Source organism: Zosterops lateralis, assembly GCF_965231275.1.
Source record: "Zosterops lateralis genome assembly, chromosome: 3".
Lineage (NCBI taxonomy): Eukaryota > Metazoa > Chordata > Aves > Passeriformes > Zosteropidae > Zosterops > Zosterops lateralis.
Genome location: NC_139764.1, coordinates 39,748,142 through 39,768,154, shown reverse-complemented (window position 1 = coordinate 39,768,154; position 20,013 = coordinate 39,748,142). Strand labels below are relative to the sequence as shown.

General features: G+C 35.6%; 1 protein-coding gene across 14 annotated transcripts in view; it reads right to left on the bottom strand.

The window, feature by feature from the left end:
- The window catches only part of AFDN (afadin, adherens junction formation factor), a gene marked incomplete at its 5' end in the record, with an annotated part of 115,517 nt that overhangs the window by 58,122 nt on the left and 37,382 nt on the right, over positions 1-20,013 (bottom strand). For 10 of the 14 annotated variants that reach the window (XM_083855967.1, XM_083855980.1, XM_083855971.1 and 7 more), the window contains 9 exons: positions 1,487-1,602; positions 3,755-3,824; positions 5,344-5,606; positions 6,347-6,441; positions 11,132-11,176; positions 12,561-12,728; positions 13,148-13,259; positions 18,438-18,595; positions 19,606-19,766. In XM_083855967.1, coding sequence (XP_083712093.1) covers positions 1,487-1,602; positions 3,755-3,824; positions 5,344-5,606; positions 6,347-6,441; positions 11,132-11,176; positions 12,561-12,728; positions 13,148-13,259; positions 18,438-18,595; positions 19,606-19,766 — 1,188 coding nt within the window. The remainder of the gene's footprint in view (positions 1-1,486; positions 1,603-3,754; positions 3,825-5,343; positions 5,607-6,346; positions 6,442-11,131; positions 11,177-12,560; positions 12,729-13,147; positions 13,260-18,437; positions 18,596-19,605; positions 19,767-20,013) is intronic. The other 4 variants (XM_083855978.1, XM_083855970.1, XM_083855979.1 and 1 more) reach the window with 1 other exon arrangement.

Below are 20,013 nucleotides of genomic sequence, written 5' to 3'. Positions count from 1 at the left end.
AGCACATGATAGAAGTGCTGTATTTAGATAAATAATATACAATACATACTACAGACATATAAGATATATACAGAAATAAAATATCAATGTCAGGGCTGGTGATGAAGATCTCTGTGGTTGTAGTTATCACAAATTTAAGTGTAATCTAGATGCCTCTAAAAATATTTTCTGCACACAGGAACCATAGTGAAGAAACCTTTGTAAAAACTAGCAATGAGTACTCCTTTTAGAAGGAATTTAAGAAGTTAAAAAACCCCAACAAAATGAAGCCAAGATACAGCTCACAGATGGCTCTGTGTTTTTGAAATACGGAACTACAGCACAAGATTATGCTTTTCATAGAAATTTAATAAACCTCATACACAAACAGAGGCACAGATCAAGAAATAACAGCAGAAGCCTCAAGAACTTCTGACAGGCTATAAAAATTTAGAAAGAAGCTCTGTGCACCTTTTATGAGGAAAATTACAATTAAAATACTAATTCAGGAAGGAGTTGAATTTCACAACCTTAATAAAATTCTAAAAAAGAATCTGAAGATGACCAGACACTCTAACAAGAGAGTGCAGAGTAGAACTGAGTTGTATTCTGGTCTAATTTCACTGAAAGTATTTAGAAGATACCCCTCCTAGACAACACTTGAACATTCAAGTTCAAGTGGAAGTACAATTTTCTGCCCTTTTTTGGCTCTATTTTTTTCCTGCCACTCACATCTCAGAATTCTCTTTTCTGTCTAGTTAATATCAATTTAAAGGTACAAAAAGCTTCATACTGCAAATTTTACAACTTGGACAACTGCACGTTTTAACCCTGCACCACATTTACCTTACTTTTCATCCATTTATCACACCTGTTCATCTAAATTTAAAAGTTTATTTATGTAGATGGCAATACAATCTTGTATTTTTTGAAGGATTTGAAAAAAAATTTATTCACATTCTCACTGATTTGCTGAGATGTAATAAGAGACTCTATAGATATCTGATCCAACTTCCCTGCTCCAAACAGGGTCAACAAGAGCAAGTTGCTCACTACCCTGTCCAGTCAGGTTTTAAGTATCTTCAAGGACAGAGACTCCACAGCAGACATAGCAATGACCTGGTTATTTCACTCTCCAGAGTAAATCACATCATCTTGCCACTGACAAATGAAAATTTTAAGTAATTGTACTTTTCATTTCATACGACATACCTAACCACGAATCAACAATGATGTGACGTGACTATTAGCCTGACTTTACAAGAAGAGAACCACAAATAACAGAATACTGGAGCAAAGGATTTGGTTTTGGGGTTTTTTTAAGTAATTTGACTTTTTTGCTTTGGTTGTTAATCCTGGGGTTTATTTGGAGAGAGATCTCAAAGGAAATCTCATTCTCCTTACAGAAAACTAGATGATTTAAAATACTTTAACACAGCACTTGATCTACTGGAAAAACAAATGCATTTTTTGGATTCTGAGAAGTAACGGCTCACACTTTTCCTACCTGCTGTCCTGTCTGCGGTAATCCTGCTGGTCTATTCTAATCATCGGCTTCACCATTCCTCGCTCGGCTGTGCTGGATGCAGACGATGTCCTGTCTCCGTCCAGCCTGCTGGTGCTCTAATTCAGAACAGAGAGACAGGTGCTTAGCATGCAAGCACTGCATGAGCCAGTCTTTGTGCCCAGCACCACTAAAATGAAGCTGGTCTGAGGCTTGAAAAGGGATGGGGAAGCAGAAGAAGGGAGTATGGCACAGAGAGCAATAGCTCAGCAGGCACTTTCACCACTGAAGAGCCAGCTAGGACTCTGCTTCCAATGCAACAGACAACAACAGCCAGCTAGGAGCAGCTCTTTGCTAATGCACCGCTAGAATTTATAATGTAGCTTTCAAACATCTTTAATAAAAGCTGCATAGGTATCAATGCAAAGTAAGAATGAGTTGGGAATCAAAACTTTAGGTAGGAGACAAAGTTAAATGGATTTACAAATTTAGAACTGGTCATGCTCCCCCAGTCTGCTTCTGCAATAGTTCCAAGTGTCCGCACTACTGACTTATAATATAATTTATCCTGATCTTAAGGAAAGTCTGATCTGGCAGGCAGTAAAAGATTTCCAAGACAAGAAAAGGCAATTCAAACTGTGTAATTTTTTTTATGTACTGTTTAATTTGTTTACTTTTGGTGTCTCACGCTCCTTAATAGGAAGCTTTTAATTTATCATTTCTAATTCCATCATCCTCTATCAGGAATGGGACAAATATGCTGCTTTAAGCAGCAAAATAAATAGCAATTTTTTTCAGCATAAAGAATATAAAACAAGCAATCAGTAAAATAGAAGATGTTTCAACATTTCGTAAGAAATTTCTAGGACTAAATTATTTGCTTCAACGTAGAAAATCTGCCAACAAATGCATCTCAAAGCAAGAGCTTGAATAAATCACTCTTCACCACCACACCTCATAGAACTTTCATTGAACTTACTGTTACCCCTTTTCCAAACAGAAAAGCAAACTTAGAAGAAAGCAAATGTTAGAAAATGAGTGATTCATCAGTGCTTTAACAAGATGTACACAGTCTCAAACAGTGTAATTAAAAAAGAAACTAAACTTTCCCATTAATCCCTAGGTCCACTAGAAGTATTTTTCTAATGACTGTGAATAGGATATGACCTATGCTACATAATAAAGCCAGAAACTCTTATTATGAGAAACTTTAAGATATTATTTTACAAAGTTTCTGTTCTTCCTTCTAAAATATCACTAAAATTCCTATCAGAAGCCGGTAAAGAACACATAAAAGAAAAAGCACTATCCGATGCTACAAAGAAAGCAGAGAAACTGAATCAAAAGACTGTGGTAAGAATACAAATGAGACTAAAAATACATTCAAAAGCTATCACTGCTGCATTAATATCACTATTTACACGTATTTCAGTTTCGTAATAGTAAAAATAAAACAGAAGGGAATGCACTTCTGAGAAGTTTATTCCATTTCATACTGCTGAAGTAATTCAGTCTCTCATTTCATCTGAGGCATGTGATCATAGCAAGTAAGGCATTAACCATTGTGTCATTTACTCTACTTGTTTGCTCTTGGAAAATGCAATTCTGACACAAAATCTATTAACAGAAAGTGCAGAAAGAAAGCAACAAAAGATTATCACCTCATAAAATGTTTATAATTATGACTGCAGAGACAGTTTGTTTAGTCAATGTGTGTACAGGAGCTCTATTGAAGTCTAAAGTCACATCCATTAAATTTTAAAAGCCTAGTTAAATTAAAATTGAACACCCTTTCACATTTTATATAAAACATTTATTTACCCCATCACAAATGACAACAGCCATATGCTACACACATGAGGTAACAATGTACCAGTTCTAACAAGAATCTCTATCTGCATGTAATCTGTTTTCCAGAAGTCAGTTTGAGGAGAAACTCCTTCAGGTTTGGAGAGCTTCCCTTTCTAAAAAATGTTACTATTCTTGACATGAGATGCATGCCCAATGACAATAAAAATTTAAACAAAAGGGTTTTGGGAAAAAACAAACAAACCAAACAACAAAAACAACAACAACAACAACAACAAAAGAAAAAAAATCCACAACAAATCTAAAATAACAATGCATATAGTGTCTGAGCCTATTCAGAAGGAAAAACAGCTGGGGAGACAGATAAATTGGCCACATTACCCCAAATGCTACTAATGTTGTAATTTTGATTTAACTTACACATGCTCTTATTTATTGCTAACTTAAGTCATAATACAATACCTTGCTTGCTGGTAATGCTGTTCCACTGTGAATGTCTCCCTCCAGATCAAATGTGGTTTCCTGGACAGCTCTATAAGCAAGACAACATTTCCAGTATGTTTTAGAAATTATATTGTTAAACATTTAGCAAACAAGGAACAGAGTAACTAAAATTAGTAAATTAAAATTCAAGGGTTATACCATGAGTCCAGTTAATATTACCTTTTTTTAAATACTGTGTTAGTTCTTCATATTACTAAAACCTAGAAATACTTAAACAGATAATTTCATTTGCAAAAACAGATTTTTAGCTAATTTCTTTCCAGTCAAGTGAGAAAATATAAAATCACAAAAAACATGTTCACTGCATTGCATCCACCACAATAGACTAGCTAAAATTTTTTACTCAGCTCTTAAGTACTAAATGTATAACATAATGTAAATAATTCATAAATCATAGTAATGCATATTACTGTCTCCTTATTCTATAGATATTAAAAAAATGTTTGATTGTTCAAGCTGCAACAGGCCTTTGCCATAGGTTTTATTGTCCAGATAAAGCTCTGCAGTAATACAGTGCTTTCCAGTTGTCTATAAATCTGCAGGAGCATTTATTTATTGATTGATCTGCAGGCTAAATGCAGAATGAACTCGAGATTTAAGCAACAATATTACATGACAGCCACGTGGCTGGAAGTCTTCCTGCAGACAGGGCCTACAAAAAGCACAGTGTCCTTCCAGAAGAAAATACAGTGAAGAAAAAATAAAAATGGTTAAAGCATACATCTTTAACTCAGCAAATAAGCTTCTTTTCCTAGGTATCTTTCTCTCACTCATCTCCAAGCTGATTTGTTACTTTCTAAATGACATTATACAATAATGTATATACTAATAATAGTAGCCTCGTTTGGACCCAGAGAAGACAGAAAATCAGATGTTGTTTTCTCCCGCTTTACAAACTGATTTAAAGATTGTTTCTTCTGAATATTTCTATGGCTATTGAACTAAACACCTGAACCCCTATGAGTCATAATATCTATGATCAGTATTTTTATTATGCACCTATCAAAAATATGAATGAGAAACAACAGGGTAGACTTCTGGACTGTTAGTCCTTGCAACACAGAAACCAGCAGGTAAGTAATCACACTATAAAATGTGGTTGTTATATTGGGACATATTGGATATTCCCTGTCTTAACAGTTTCATTTCATGATTACTTCATTTCCAAACCCTTTTAGTGGAACTTTGAAAGTTATTTTCTAAAAAAAAAAAACAAAAACCAAAAACCAGACTCTCTGAAAACATTCAGCAACTTCTTGACTTTCCCTGGAGCTTGGATGAACTGTTTAATACATGAAAATAAGGGATTATAGTGTTTTTAACACAGACATGAGCATGAGGAAAGCTTGTGTGAATACTTCATAATGAAAAAGACACTTGCTAATCCTACGTAAAATCACAAGGTGGAGCTCAAGTATTAAAGTTATATACTTAACACTTTAAATGAGTTCACACACTAGTCCCAGGCCATTTATAATGCTCTCACTCTGTATTTTTCCCAAAGTTCCCCTTCTAACCTCAGTAGGATGAAAATAAATTTTACTTACCCAGTTTTGTGTCTTGGACCTTTGACCATAAGACTTGCATCAGTAGTTCTTTTGGAAAGAATATGGTCCTGAGTAGGATCCACAAACTTAAATACATGAGAAGACCCAAACTGAACCTTCATTCCACTTTGCAGCATGGTGGTTTCTGAAATACGCTGACCTTCCACATAGGTTTCAGCATCAATGCTTCTTGGGGTTACAGTAACAACTCCATCCATATTAGTGAGGTCACAGTGATGAGGCTGAATTCCTGGACCAAATAACTGGGAATAAAATTAATTAATAAAATTAATAGAATAAATTAAATTATACTGCGGCAGAAATAAAAAAAAACAAAGACTAAGATGTAGCTTTCCCTATTTACAGACTAGCTATTTAACTTTGACTATGAATTTAGAGAGATGAGTGGTACTAAAATCAGTCAGTTTCACTTCATTTTTCAATGCAAAAAGAATAATAAAACACACATTTAACTAACATGTGAAGTAGACACCCCTTAACGAAAAATTTTATACTGTTTTGGTCATATACTGTTTTCTTCCATTTGCTGTTTTATATGAAATCTCACAATGCAATTAATTATAAATCAACTAAATGCATGACATAGACCCAGGGTACTGTAAGAGACTCCCTGATATGAACTTCATACAAATGTAAGAAATTCTACCTCAATGGGATGAAGACTAGGACTTGAAAGCCATTAAGCAGTTACAATAACAATGATATGCACTGTTTGATCCAGTTAAAAAAAGGAAACACTATTTTAAATAATAAACCCCTTAAATAATAAAAACTTGACTTAAAGTAATAAAACCCTTCTGTTAAATCAAGAGTGGAAGTAAATTTAAACAGACAGTTCTGACCATTAATAAGAAATTTTAGCAGTATTTTATTCTTTAAGCTTTGAAGGGTATTTACAGTATATTTTAGTAGTTACCACAATGACACATAACACACCAGAGATCAGATCAGTACTGTAAAATGAGTCTGCTTTTTTCCATACCTGAATAGAATTGTCATCAAATTTTTCAGTTCCAACTTCAGTGACACTTAATTGTAGACGATAGAGCTTTGGCTTATCTCTGGAGTCAGAGCCATCTGTATAGCAAGCGATAAATCTTAGTTTGCAAGTTAATAAAGTTCAAATATTCGCACAGCATTTCTACACTTACTGCAACTTAGTTCAGAATAGCAATGTTCACAAAAAAAGAAAACCTGAGTGACATTCTTTCAAGATTGTTGGGAACTTGGTTGCTCCTAATAATGTAAGAACCCTGAGAGCAGAGAAAGCCTACTTGGAGCAGCTGTTTACTACAAAGGCAAATAATAAAGTTATCAACAACTACAATTCTGAACACACCATTAATCTAATCTTTTCTATTTCCTTAGTAGTTTAAGCAATATAACATTTTTTGTAAATCTCTAAGATTTTATATGGGTATACAGTATGGATTTAGAAGATAAAGAAAATAGAACACTTGCAGATTCCCACATTAATAGTATGTACTGACCTTACTAAAGTACACATTATCAGCAATATCTGCTGTCAAGTGATCCACATACAAAACTGTTTCTAATCATCAGATGCTGAACTAGAGCAATATTAAAAGACAATCCTACAAAATGTTTACTTATGATAGCTTTAGTCTTAATATACAGGACCCTAGCACTTCTGGCCTTATCTTTATAGTTCCATCAGCCTATATTTTCATCTCACAGAAAACAGGTAAAAAATGAAGTCCAACTTCTTACTCCCCTCAGAAATACGTACTGTCCAAATAGCACAAAAATTCACAAGATGCACTGGACATACAAAGTGTATACAATTTAGCAGGTGCCTTCACAGGCTAACACAAATGGGTTTGGGCATACATACAAAGCCTCCTCACTTCCTAGAAAATCCTACAACTTTAAATATGAGCAGAAACTGAAGTAATACTGTCATTTCTAACTTCTCTCTTCTAATGCCATGGCACATATATTACTGTCTGCAAGTGGGCTACTAGTTATCTTCAAATTTTTTAAGTGAAAGTCAGTATAAACAGAAGCTCCATAAATCTAGTTGTAAACTCCCAGAATCTGTTTATTAAAATCAGAATGAAAACCATTTAACCATAAAATTATAGTAATTAATAAGCTTCTCCTGGGGTTGTTGGGATGCTATTGGGACATAAAGACACCAGGCACAGTTAGCCCATAGACTGGTAGAGTAAATACTAAAGTTAAGTGCTGATACTACAGTAATATGCAGTTATTGAACAAGGAAACACTATCATAACATTAGTATGCAATCCATCTCGAAGCATTAATCGTAAGACCACTCCTTCCTCTAAACATCTTTCAGGTAGAGGGATAAACCTGTTATGACATCTCTGTACTTGAGTCTAGAAAGGCATACATTTAATGTCACTGTAACCCAGAAAAGATAATGCTAGTACAGTGTCTTCAGCCATTTGAATTGTGTGCAATTTCAAATACTTAACAATGCTAATCAGAAATTATATGGCTGCATCTTCAGTAATACTAAATGCAGATAAAAGATTACTGAATGTATCTGGCTGCTTCAACCAAATTCCATTTATTTTTATTATATCTCCCCACAACTTACACATCAAAAACTAGAGCAGCTCCTTCATTTATTTATTTATTAATCCAAAAGTCAAGTATTTCCTCCTCCTACCCACATCCTAGTTTGGTAAAACTGGCACCCACGTGTGTGTGCTTTCAAGCAACAATTACTCAAGAAATGTATATTAGTATCACAGTGTTTCTGCTGATGCAAATTAAGGCTTTTGTTTCTCTGCAGTGTCTATTGTTTTCCTTGAAAACACCTTGTATTAAAACCACAGTACTAGATAAAAATGTCATTTTTTTTCTTCCAAAAAGGGAAAAATTTTAAGGAGTTATTCAAAGTTATTTGGGTTGTTATACTTCATCATTAATAAAAGCCAGTTTCTACAGTAAAAAGTATCCTAATCTCGAAGATAATTACTACAAATCCTAAGAATGTTGAAAGGCCTTTTTGTTCTAGGGAAGAGGTGTAGGAGGGAAGGATGGTTGTGTTGTACTACAGTATAAAGTGTATTTCCTGGTTTTCAACAGCTGGAACCTCACCTCAATGGTATTTGGAATGTATGTATCCCTTTTAACTCACAGCAGCAGGATATATATTCTGCTACATCTAAGGTGAAGGGCCCTACTCCCCAGGCCATGACAATCCACAAAGGCTGATCACAGCAAAGGACACAATACAAATAGATTTCATTACTTGGTTTATGCACCAAGAGTCACCATTCCCACTTCAAATAGTAATGTTATTAAAAAAACCTATAATGAACAGAAGTGAATAGTCACTGTAAGGACATCAAGTCAGTGGTTTCTAACACAAACATGTATTTTTTAAACAGTAGAAAGAAACCAAGACAGGCCGCCCTTCATGGATATATATTTTACATGCATTATTTCACCACTAGAAGGTGAATCCTGAACCACTTTGAAAATTATAACTTCAATTGAATTCACCAGACCAATGCTCGAAATAATGCTGGGAAATAGTACTGACTTAGCACCAGACCAAACCAAATGATGAAGATCAGCTCATAGAAAACAAGTAAGCCCAAACTGAACAAAAATGGTCACACAATGGACTTTACCTGTTGAGTTAAAACTAGTTAAGTGTACACTTGAAAAGCGTATTTCCTGTACAAGTTCCTAACTACTAAGGGTTTAAACACTAATAAGCTTAGGAGATGGTTGGGCAGATCTGAAATATCATGTTGAATCAGCAGATAATTCTATTATTAAATTTCAGACAAGATGTGCACTTCCAGCAGAAGGAGCCAATAGTAAACTATTTTTTTTATTGCAGCAGTCAACAAAGCTCCTTCGAACTCATGTGCAAAAGTGTTACAGATGCCATACTGCGGTTCTGTTCTCAGAAAGAAGGTTGGCCAGGAAAACACCCTGGCCAAGGCTTTCCACTTCTCCAACCTTCTGCAATTCTTCTTTCCAAGCTGTTATACCTCCATGCCCTCCACATCTCCCCCACTGCTATCGGTTCTACAGCTCAAGGTTGCTCTTTTTTGTGATGAAGCAAGGAAAAAAGCCTTATGGGTTTGCCTTTTTATTTTTTATTTATGCTTTGTGATTTTAATTTCAGGCTTGTAGGATCTGAGGCTCATACCTGAAAACATGGAAGTCTGCCATTTTTCTCAGCCTTTAAATATTATGATTGTACAACTGAAGTTATTAACATCCCTGAACTCACCAAAAGCCATATTCCCAGATAATACAGATGGAATCAGCTATTCAAAGTGCAGCTGAATGTCATTTTAGTCTATCCAATCTATTTCTGTCAGATACATCTCAGTTTACTGGTTCATTCACATGATTTGGATATAGAGACAATTGCTGACTGCCACATGGACAGCCACAAGCTACCCAAGTACCTCCTGTACCATACAGAATCTAATCTTCAGTCAGTGAAAGAGTCATAAAAACATCAGCAAGATCAGCAGCTGTGGAGAAGTGGGAAAACTGGACATACTTCACTAGCAAACTTACTGAATTTGTGCAATTACACACTGCATGAAAGTGAGTCTGCTGGGTTCTTCTGCAAAAATATAAGCAGCCTCTGTTTTCAAAGGAGGACATTTCTATTGGAGTTATTGCTATAATAAATACAAGTATCCTAAAGTGCTTTTTTCCCAAAGACACAATCTGACTCTAGTGTATGAAGACCTCTTTTCACACACTAAGATTTAAAAAACTTTTTTTTTTTTCCTCCAGTGACATGCAACTAAATTCCAATCTTCTTAGTTAATGGTCAAGTGTTCCTGCAGAGCCCATCCATGATTTTCAGTTTGGCCCACTCTATGAAAGCTTTCTGCTCTCTGGAATAACAGTGTTTGAATACAGTTCTTTAAACCCCAGTATTGCACTTCACAACCATAAAGGAAAGGGTGAGGAACACTGACTACCACATTTAGTTCTTTTACAACAGTCTAGAAAATAAAGTGAGGAAACAGCAAAAAAATTAAGAAAAGAAAAAAGTATTTTGGTAGACATTTCACAATTAAAAGAAAATGGCTTTGTATTCTTCTCTATTTGGTCAAACCAGAACACATCTGCACATTACCCTAAACTCTAAGAAGAATTAAAGATCCATAACGATTTGTACATTAGACTATCAATTTCAAACACTACAAAAAAAACCTGAACAAGTCTCTATGGTCTAAAGTGCTAAATCTTTGATATACACCACTAATGTTAGACAAACCAGGCAGCAGAAATACCAAAGGATGCCATAGAACACCACAAAGCAGAAAGTGAGGTCATTTTCCCAGGGGTCCAAACACTATTTCACACAAAAATCATCACAGATTTTGTCCACTGCATCAACACAGTCAAATACTGAAAAGGACAGCTAAGTTCCAAGCCATCTACCCAAAAACAGTTTTAACTATGAACTCTGCAAGCAGATGGATCAGAGAACTTTCAGTTCTACTGTAACATTGCTCATAAACCACCCTCTGAAATTTGGCTGTTAACTGTAGCTGGAAGGTTGAACTTTCTGGGTAACAGCATGTTCATGATCTATTTGCTATTTGTTCACAAATCAAATAATTAAATGTCAGCTGACAAAACAGATAACACAGAAGCAGTCCCTTGGAAAAAAACTCCTTAAGATAAATAAGAATGTCCTTCATTTGTCATAAAGAAACACAAGATTTACCGTCAGAGAAGTGTTTAGTGACTAATGAGAGAACAGTATCAAATACAGCGTTACCTTCGTAAGCGTGATAGTTGTAGTAGGCAAAGTGATTCCTTCTCCCTGGGGTTAGAAACACATGCAGAGGACCCAGGTGAAGCAGGACAGATACCATGCAGAACATGCGGAGGAGGGCAAGAAAAGAAAAGATAGGAAAGGGTGAAACCATAGCCAGACAACACCTATTCAATTGATAAGGATGAAGGTCATTGAACTCTTTCAATTTTAGAAACTGTGTAGAATATCAGTACTACAAAGCTACTGAATGAAACAATCCTTATTGTTTAGAGAAGCAACAACGAGCTGTTAGAAGGAAAACACGAACAACAGGTCAGTCCCACAGGCAATGTGTGAAGCTGAGCACACAGCACTGACACCTGCGGCACTTCAGGATGGGTTCACTCGCTCTGTTAATGGGAGTCTCGCACCACTGCCTGAACACAACATTTCAGTGATAAAGCACCAAATCCCACAAAGAGTAAGAGAACAAGAAAAGAAATCAACAATACTATTAAAAGAACCCAAAATATTAACGTGCAAACCAAACATCAACCTGTAGAACATGACAATATGTTTCATATATTCTGTGTGCTGATAATTTCATCTAGATTTAAAACAAAACAAAAAAAAAACCACCTACACTATTTGACCATAAATTTAACCTTTTTTTTTTTTTTTTTTTGCAGTTCTGATCCAGCAAAGGTTTCAGCACCAATTTCCAACCTTGTTTGCCAAAAAGTACACAACCAGGCTTCAAACTGTAACATTTACTTGAACACCTGAGTGTACTCAAGTTACACTTAATAGGAAAAAGAGCTGTATATAACTCAAACACCAAAAATGATAGTCTGTAGCCAAATCTATAAACACAAGGATGATAGAAATTAAGAGCATAAGTTATGTATGGTTTATCAGTAGCTGTGCTATATACAATCAATCCCCCCTGGCTCTTTCTGTATCATAAAATTAACTGCAAATTATCACAAAGTCCAGTGAGTTCTAATTATGCCAAAATAAAACTCACCCTTGATAGTGATCTGAAAGTTCCACAGAAGCTGAAAAACGTTTAACATCTAAGTTTGTTTTAAAAATTTATGTCTTGTTCTGTTGAAAAATGTGATTTTCCATGTATGGCACTGTCAAATACCAGGTATGCTACAGTGTACTTGTGAATGTAAAGCAAATCAGATTTAGGCTTAGTAAATAATTTCTCCCCTTTTTTTTCACTCCAAACATCTGCTGCTAAGATTTTGATATTACAGTAATATGCATCTCTACCTTTAGAATTGTTACCTCCAATTCAGAATCTGACATCAGAAGAACAACTCATGTAACACAGACTTCCCACCACAGAGAGTTGGTGCTTACAAAGAATGTCTTATTTTTGAAAAATCCAAATGACTATATTATAATGTAATTTAGCTTATTAGATAACCAGAATTCTTACCTGGGCTTAATTCTACCAGGTATGGTAGCTTCTCAGGAGGAAGGCAAGAGCCATAGCCAGACCCGTCAACTCTTTCCTTCCCCTTTAATGGCCTTCCATCAGTCATCTTCCTGGTTTTCTTTGGGACATAATCAGGAGGCCTCCTCTTCAACTGGAAGACCAGTACTCCTAAAACACAGGATTATGCATCCTTTGAGTCACACTACCAGTGAATAAGCACATAACCAACATCTATTAATCTGTAAGTGCCCCATAGGATTGCTTTCAGCTTACTAAATTCCTGCCACTTCTTTAGAATAGTTTTAACTTAAAAATAACTACACAGAGATTAACTACACAGAGATATACAAAAGTATACTTCAGGATAGTGAATGATTTAGAAACTTTAGGATAAAATGCAAAACCTTCCCACTACTACAAAGAGTGCAAATGAAACAGTAAATAACTAATACTCTCTAGTATTTTAAGTGTCCAAAACCAAAACACACTAAAATATATGTTAGAATTTCTTCTTTTACAGGGAATGATCCCATAATGATGGCTTACAACCCAAGGCACAAAAATATCTTAAAGGTTTTTGGACATACCTTTATCACTAGGCCATTCCCTGAATATCTGCAGTGGACACTCATCATCATCAAGAATAGTTTCTTTAGCACCCTTATCATCAGAGTGCTGAGCACCAGGAGGCAGCATGACCTAAAAAAGAATTTTAAGTTTTCAGAGCTGTTGGTGGACAATTAGAACATTCAGGGGTACATCCTCTTATAACTTTTTTTGCATGTGTTGTTTATAATAAGAGATACAGCCAAAGAATTCAGTAACTTGGAATGTATTTTGTTTTCCAAGATTTTCTAACACTCCTCTCTTGCCTCTTGCTACAGTTAAATCACACTTTCCAGAACACCAAAAAATCTAAAAAGCAAAGAAAAGCAGACGTGACACTTAAAGTAGGCGAGATCTTTCAGTAAAAAAAAAAAAAAAAAATTCCAATTTCTCATCAGCTAAGACAAAAAAAGAAAAAAAAAAAACAACCTGTGGAGATTATAGTCCAGAAACAGAACTTAACTTTCCATCATTATTTCACACACTGGAATCAGGCTTTCATTTTGCTAATGCCATTCTGCTAATGTAACATATATAGATATATATCTTTAAAAATGACACAACAAGCTGGCAAAGACTATGTCATACCTGCTGTATCCTAGTCTCACCCAAATTTTACCTGGTCTAAACAAGGAACTAAGAACAAAACTGGAGCATTTCACACGACTGCTTCTTGCTGGCTAGCTCTAAGGAAGAAACAACACCAAGTATACTTTTGGAAAAGAACTACAGACTGCTCCTACCTTTTACAGCTATATCCTTACAAAGCAGAGGAAGGGTAAAACCTTGATTCACTAAATTGATCTTAGAGGAGATACAGTCTGTAATTTCATGCATTACTGCTCCCCACAGCCATCAAGAACAAGTGACAATGACAGGCAGTATTACAGCTATAGAAGAGAGATCTTTCAAAGCTGAATCAAAAAATAAAATATATTGTACTCCCACATTTGAAACCTTAACAATGTAATTTAAATTCATAGATAGTTCTATTTTAAACAAACTACTCCAACTTATTCCCATCTCTGAACTATGACCAAGGTAAGACCTGCTGAAGGGATGCAGCCATTGGCTACAGCACCCTACGACACTGCAGCCCTCTAGAGACTTTCCACTCTCATTTGTTCCCTCCTTTCCACACCCATTTCTGTGTTAACCAAGTTCTCACAGACCCACCTCAGGCATCCTTTCATCTTTTTCCAAGCAGGAAACAACTACATTTAAGATCAGAAGTATGCAATCCCTGAACCATTTTCTATGCAAAACTTGGCTAAACATAGGACTAATTCAATTATCTTTAATTAGATTTTCAAATAGACAAGATATTATAAATGAAGGAAAACATTAAAATGTATAAACCAGAGGGAAACAGAAACACATCTACACTCAAATCTTATCTTGCCAAACTATTTCACATCTCAGATTTTAGAATCAATTACACATACAGGATAATTAGGGTAACACTGTGTTTCAAGCTATATTCAGCAAGCAAGAATCTTAAAATTCCAAAGCCCTTGAGACAGAAGGTAGCTACTTACAAAGCATGAAATACATGCAATACCAGGACCTGAGCAATACTGGACTGGGGAGGAATCTAAAGAAAAACCTCTAGCAGTAAAGCCAGAGGAACAGATGTGTTACAAATGCCCACATGCTACCTAAACCTGATACTATTTCTACCATGGAACTTGGATAAGCATCCATACTTGGTGTTGGGCTTAAGGGCAGGAATGGTGGACTAGACAAGCTAGAACAGGGGTCACAAAAGCACTGCTCCCCTCATCCTCCCAGTCAGTTGCCATTCCCCTCCTCTCTCAAGGAAGCATGAGCTGGCAACTCAGACAACCCTCACTTTAAACAGATCTGTGACCTAACCTGTAGAAAGCTACAGAACACCAGGTATCTGAGCTCCTGTGGGCCAGGAGGCTTCTAATTGTTGCAATGCCATTTTAGAAAAAACCTCTGGTTTAGGCGAGCACTGCCTCAGTGCTACCCACAAAACTGAAATTCCTGCATTTTACAATAATGGAAAAGCATGGGAATAAGTCTGTCATAATGACTGGGTTTTGGCTTATGTGTAGAGATAGGCTTGAGTTTTTCAAAACATTTAAATACATTTTTGTGAATTTTCATCTATACAGACTGCTGAGATCAAGCACACACATTTCTCTGATTTCTGCAACAGCACAGGAAATAGAGATGGGTCAAAGCAGCCTAATATCACAAGCTTCAGACTCAGTCTATAAATGGAAACAAACACAAGACTGAGAATTAGGAAAAATACACTCTGCTTCATCATGAGTGTATTCGCAAGCATACATAAATTTTTATAGTCATTCCATTCTATATTTATTACTTTAAAATGTAGTGAAACATTCAGAAAATACAAGCTAGGAAATTTAAATAAAGACCACAGCAACTTTGGACTTAACTTTCAAAGCATTTGTTGGAATAAACATGTAAGAGAAGATAAGCATTTGAGTATGAAGTCCCCTGTGATAACTAATAAATAGAGATGAAGTTATCAGACCCCTCCTTAACAAAAGTCTCACATGAGAACACCCCATGCTGTAACAGGTCTTCAAAAAGCTCTTCTGTCACTTTAATGTTTTTTAAGTAAAAGCCCTCATATCTACTGTATATTTGAGTGTATCTACTTATTGTGATTTAATAATCTACAATTTTCCTTACAAGCTGGGAATGCAGGCTCTGCACATGCCCTTACTAAAACAAACAGGAACAAAAACACCAAAACCAAACAAAACATGCACACCCCAAAAAAAAAAACCCTGAGAAAACAATAGCAATACCACAAAAAAACCTACAAAACCCTCCCAACAGATCTCGCTAAAATACTTAATGTCGGATGTCTGTAATGACTACATCTTAGAAAAACCCACTAAAACTATTCACCATTAAATGCATATTTTTGCTTGACATTACAAAAAGTTATTTATGCCTTACCCTCAAGTAAAAACATAAGTGCATGCTAAAAACAAAAGTCTAATCAAGATTCTACTTTCAAGAGTTAACTGGTTTGCTGCATGCCTGAAGTCTAATGCCCTCAGCGAATATGCACAGGTAGCTTGGAAGACTGTCTAATTAATTTGACAATCTTCAGAGATGTGCAGTGAACCCCACATTACCCAGGGAAACTCAAACCAAGCAAACTGAAACAAACAAAACACACACACACACATTGGAACGAGCTGGTGTCTACTTGCTTACACAGAAAAGCAGAACCAGGCATAAAGGTACAGCCTGATACACTGCAAACTGCAAACCAATGTGTGAAAGCAAACAACCAACAGGACAATGCCATTTACAATAACAGTTGACAAAAATGTTATGAAAAAGTCTTACAATGTTTATCTTTCAACTGAAACTTCAGGAGTGATCTTTATTACAGGTACTTATACAGCCTTATAATGGTCTTGTCTTGTAACTTAAAATTCATCTTAATAATTAAGTAAATGTCAACTGCTTAAATCTTCAAGGACACTGCACCTGGCACTCAAAGAGAACAAAATGTTTCAAAACCTCAACCAGTAAGAAACTGAAGTTGTATGTTCCACTAATAATACCTGAACTTAACAAAATGTAAAGAATAGGAACGTGTGCAGGACCTGCCTTAGAAAGAGTACTGTGAAGTGCCAGAAGAACAGGGACAAAAGCCAACCCAGGGACAGAGAACACCTATAAGATCTCAGTCTAAAGGAGTACCATTGGACAAACTTAGTGGTGCATTTGTGAGCTTCCAAAAAAGACAACAGTGATTAAGGACACACCAGGCTAATTCTTGGGTATTTTAATGTTGCAAGCAAGGAAAGCAACTTCATAAAATAACTCGAAAAAAAGTAGATTTTAAAATCTAGATTTAAAATACTCAACTATATTAATAAAAGAATTAACATATTAAAAGCCAAGCACTGTATGAGCAGAGGACGGCCAAGCAGATTTTTAGCCAACTACAACTTACTGTGAGCAAATAAGGTCTGCTACACTTAAGAGTTATAAATACAGATCTGCTGTTAGTCAGTGAAGATCATTCATGCATGTCAAATGTAAACGTAAGCACACAACTTACATCAGTTCGGACACTTACTCTATGAAGATGTGTTACTCAGAAAACACAATATATTTTCCAGAAGTACTTCCCAAAAAACTAATATAAAACAATTTCTTTTGCTGCAATAACTTCATTAACCTTTCCCAAGATCAATGCAACATTCCCCAGACTATTTTCTACATTAAACATTCCCACACAAGATCAGAAAATAGGAGGAAACGGAGAACACCACCACTATGAAAAGAGTAACTGAGAGTTACCTGGGTAAAAGTGAAATTAGCCCAATAAATTCCCTAATACTCAAAGATTTTTAATACATCATAGTAAGTCTGAACTAAGCAACATGGAGTAAAACTACCTTCAAATTCAGTCTCAGTGTCTCGGCTGTAGCCCGTGATTCTTTCAAACCAACACAGTATCATGAGAAACAAACTTTTTCCCCATTTTTTCAACATTTTAAGGAGCAAAAAATGCCAGTTTATTAGACAAGCCATAGCCAAAAATGTAATCAAACACTGGACTCAAATAAGAATCAATCTTTTCAAGCATCACTGTTCTCCCCAAGAAGACAACATGGTCAGAAGTCTGTAATCTTCCATCAGTACTACCCATGGGACTTTTTGATTAAAGCCACACTTCTAAGAAACAACAATTCTATGCAATTCCTTTAGAACTCCTAAAATAATTCAATCTGAAAAAAGGAGTATCACTTTAATCTCTTCTGATTTGTAATGAGGGTCAGCTAGCACTGCAAGGTTTAAGGAAAGAGAACACAAAATACACCTTTTACAATGGATCTCACCTCAGCAGTTCTGCTTCAGAGTGGTCACTCTTAGTTCAGGGAAACAGCTTTGTGGACAAATTTAGGTATCCACAGGATGAACTATCAGTTTAGACATCTGTGAATCACCAGCACACTTAGTGGTATAAAACTACAGTGCCAAATGAAGAAATATACCATTTTCAGTATTAATGTTTTTCTATATAACTAGCAGTAATTTAGTACAACTGGAAGACTGAAGTTTTAAAAAACAAAAAACCTGACATGTCACTTCACAATTCCTGAGGCTCTTAGATTTGTGGGCCGGGGGAAAATGTTAGACATTGGAAGTTAGACATTGAAAATGTTAGAGCTTGGAAGCTACTCCAAGAAAAAGAAACAACCAAATATGAAATGAGGAGATTGTGTTTCAGTAACTTACACGAGCAATACAATAATCCTTGGGATTTTCTTTTTCCAGGCCGTATTTTTCCAGTGCTTCAATAACTGCAAAATCTGCAGTATCTGTAGTGGACAGCAGGATTGTCTTGTATGGTATATTTGGTTTTAAACTGTCTGCATAAATTCTCAGCGTCCCACCTTGGAAAAAAAATGGAATTAATAATGCAACTAGAGAATACAAAGACAGATATGAAGTCATTTATTATATTTTCAACAGTCAGTCATACATTTCTTATTATTTCTAATAAGAACAAAGTTCTTCAGAAATAATTTCATTACTCTAGCAATACAAGAAAAATTACATAATGTCCCCAAAATAGACTTATCTCTGCCATCATTAAATATCTCCAATGATATTTCCATAATTTATCTCAAAGACTTTTTCACAGTGTTTCACCATGCTTAGTATTACATGAACTTAAAATGAAATACTTGCAATGACTGGTTGAAGAACAGACCTTTCCCATCTTGACAGGAATTTTGTGCTGACCTCCTCTTTCTTTAACAACCCCATTTAACATTTCCCTCAAAACAATATTTTCTACACCTCTAACTCTTTCTTCACTACTCTTCCATGAACAGAATACATCACTTGAGATTTTATCAGTTCTAACATTTCGTCACTTATTATTTTCTAATGGTATTTATACTATTGTTGTTATATCCCCACCCCATGAATGAGTAATACTTAACCAGTGTTATTCACAAGATCTACCAGAATCCTTCATGCAGAGCAATCAATCCTTTACATCCTTAATTTATGCTACTGATGGAATTTTCTCTTTCAGGTTATTCAGCTTGTTCTTAGTACAATGAATGTCAGCTACTTCAGCCAGCCTCCTCAGTTTGCCTGTCTAAGTCCATCCTTCCTTTTTTCCCAGTTTAGCTCTGTCAGCAAGCTCAATGAGCACACACTCATCAGTCTGCCCACCACTGAAAGACGTGACCCGCACTAACCATGGAACACTCCCTCCTGTGGAATTCAACTTTTACAAATCCTTTGTTTAGTTACACCACAGATAAACGAGTCATGTGCAAAAAATGTTGGAGAAAGCAGAAGCCAAATTTACAGGAGTTGCTGGCCTTCAAGAATATTCTCCTGATAAAAAGTTTACTGTTTCTAACTTAAGCAGAAGAACTTTAAGTACCTGAGTCTGGTCTGCCATCAGAACTGCGGAATTCCTGCATTCTCTTCTCCAGTTTTTGCTGTCGCCGCCGTTTCATAACCACCTCAGGATTGGATATTGTGCGAGTGAAGCTGGTCTCAGGCATATCTTTGTAAACTTCAGCTGCAAGGCGAAAATTCTCACTGCCAAGTTAGTTTAAATAAAAAAAATGTCATTAAGAGCTTAAAATACATATGTCCTTATTGCTTCACATAGGATAAAAAAGCAGTAGGATTCATAGACACAGGAGCTCATTTAAGTTATTGTAAGACAGTTTCTACATGAACTTCACTTTTACTAAGGTTAATGCTGTTCATATACCCATGCTCACCTGATAAAAAACTAATTTTAGCACTGCTAGTTTTCAAAGAAAAAAAGAGGTCTTCTACC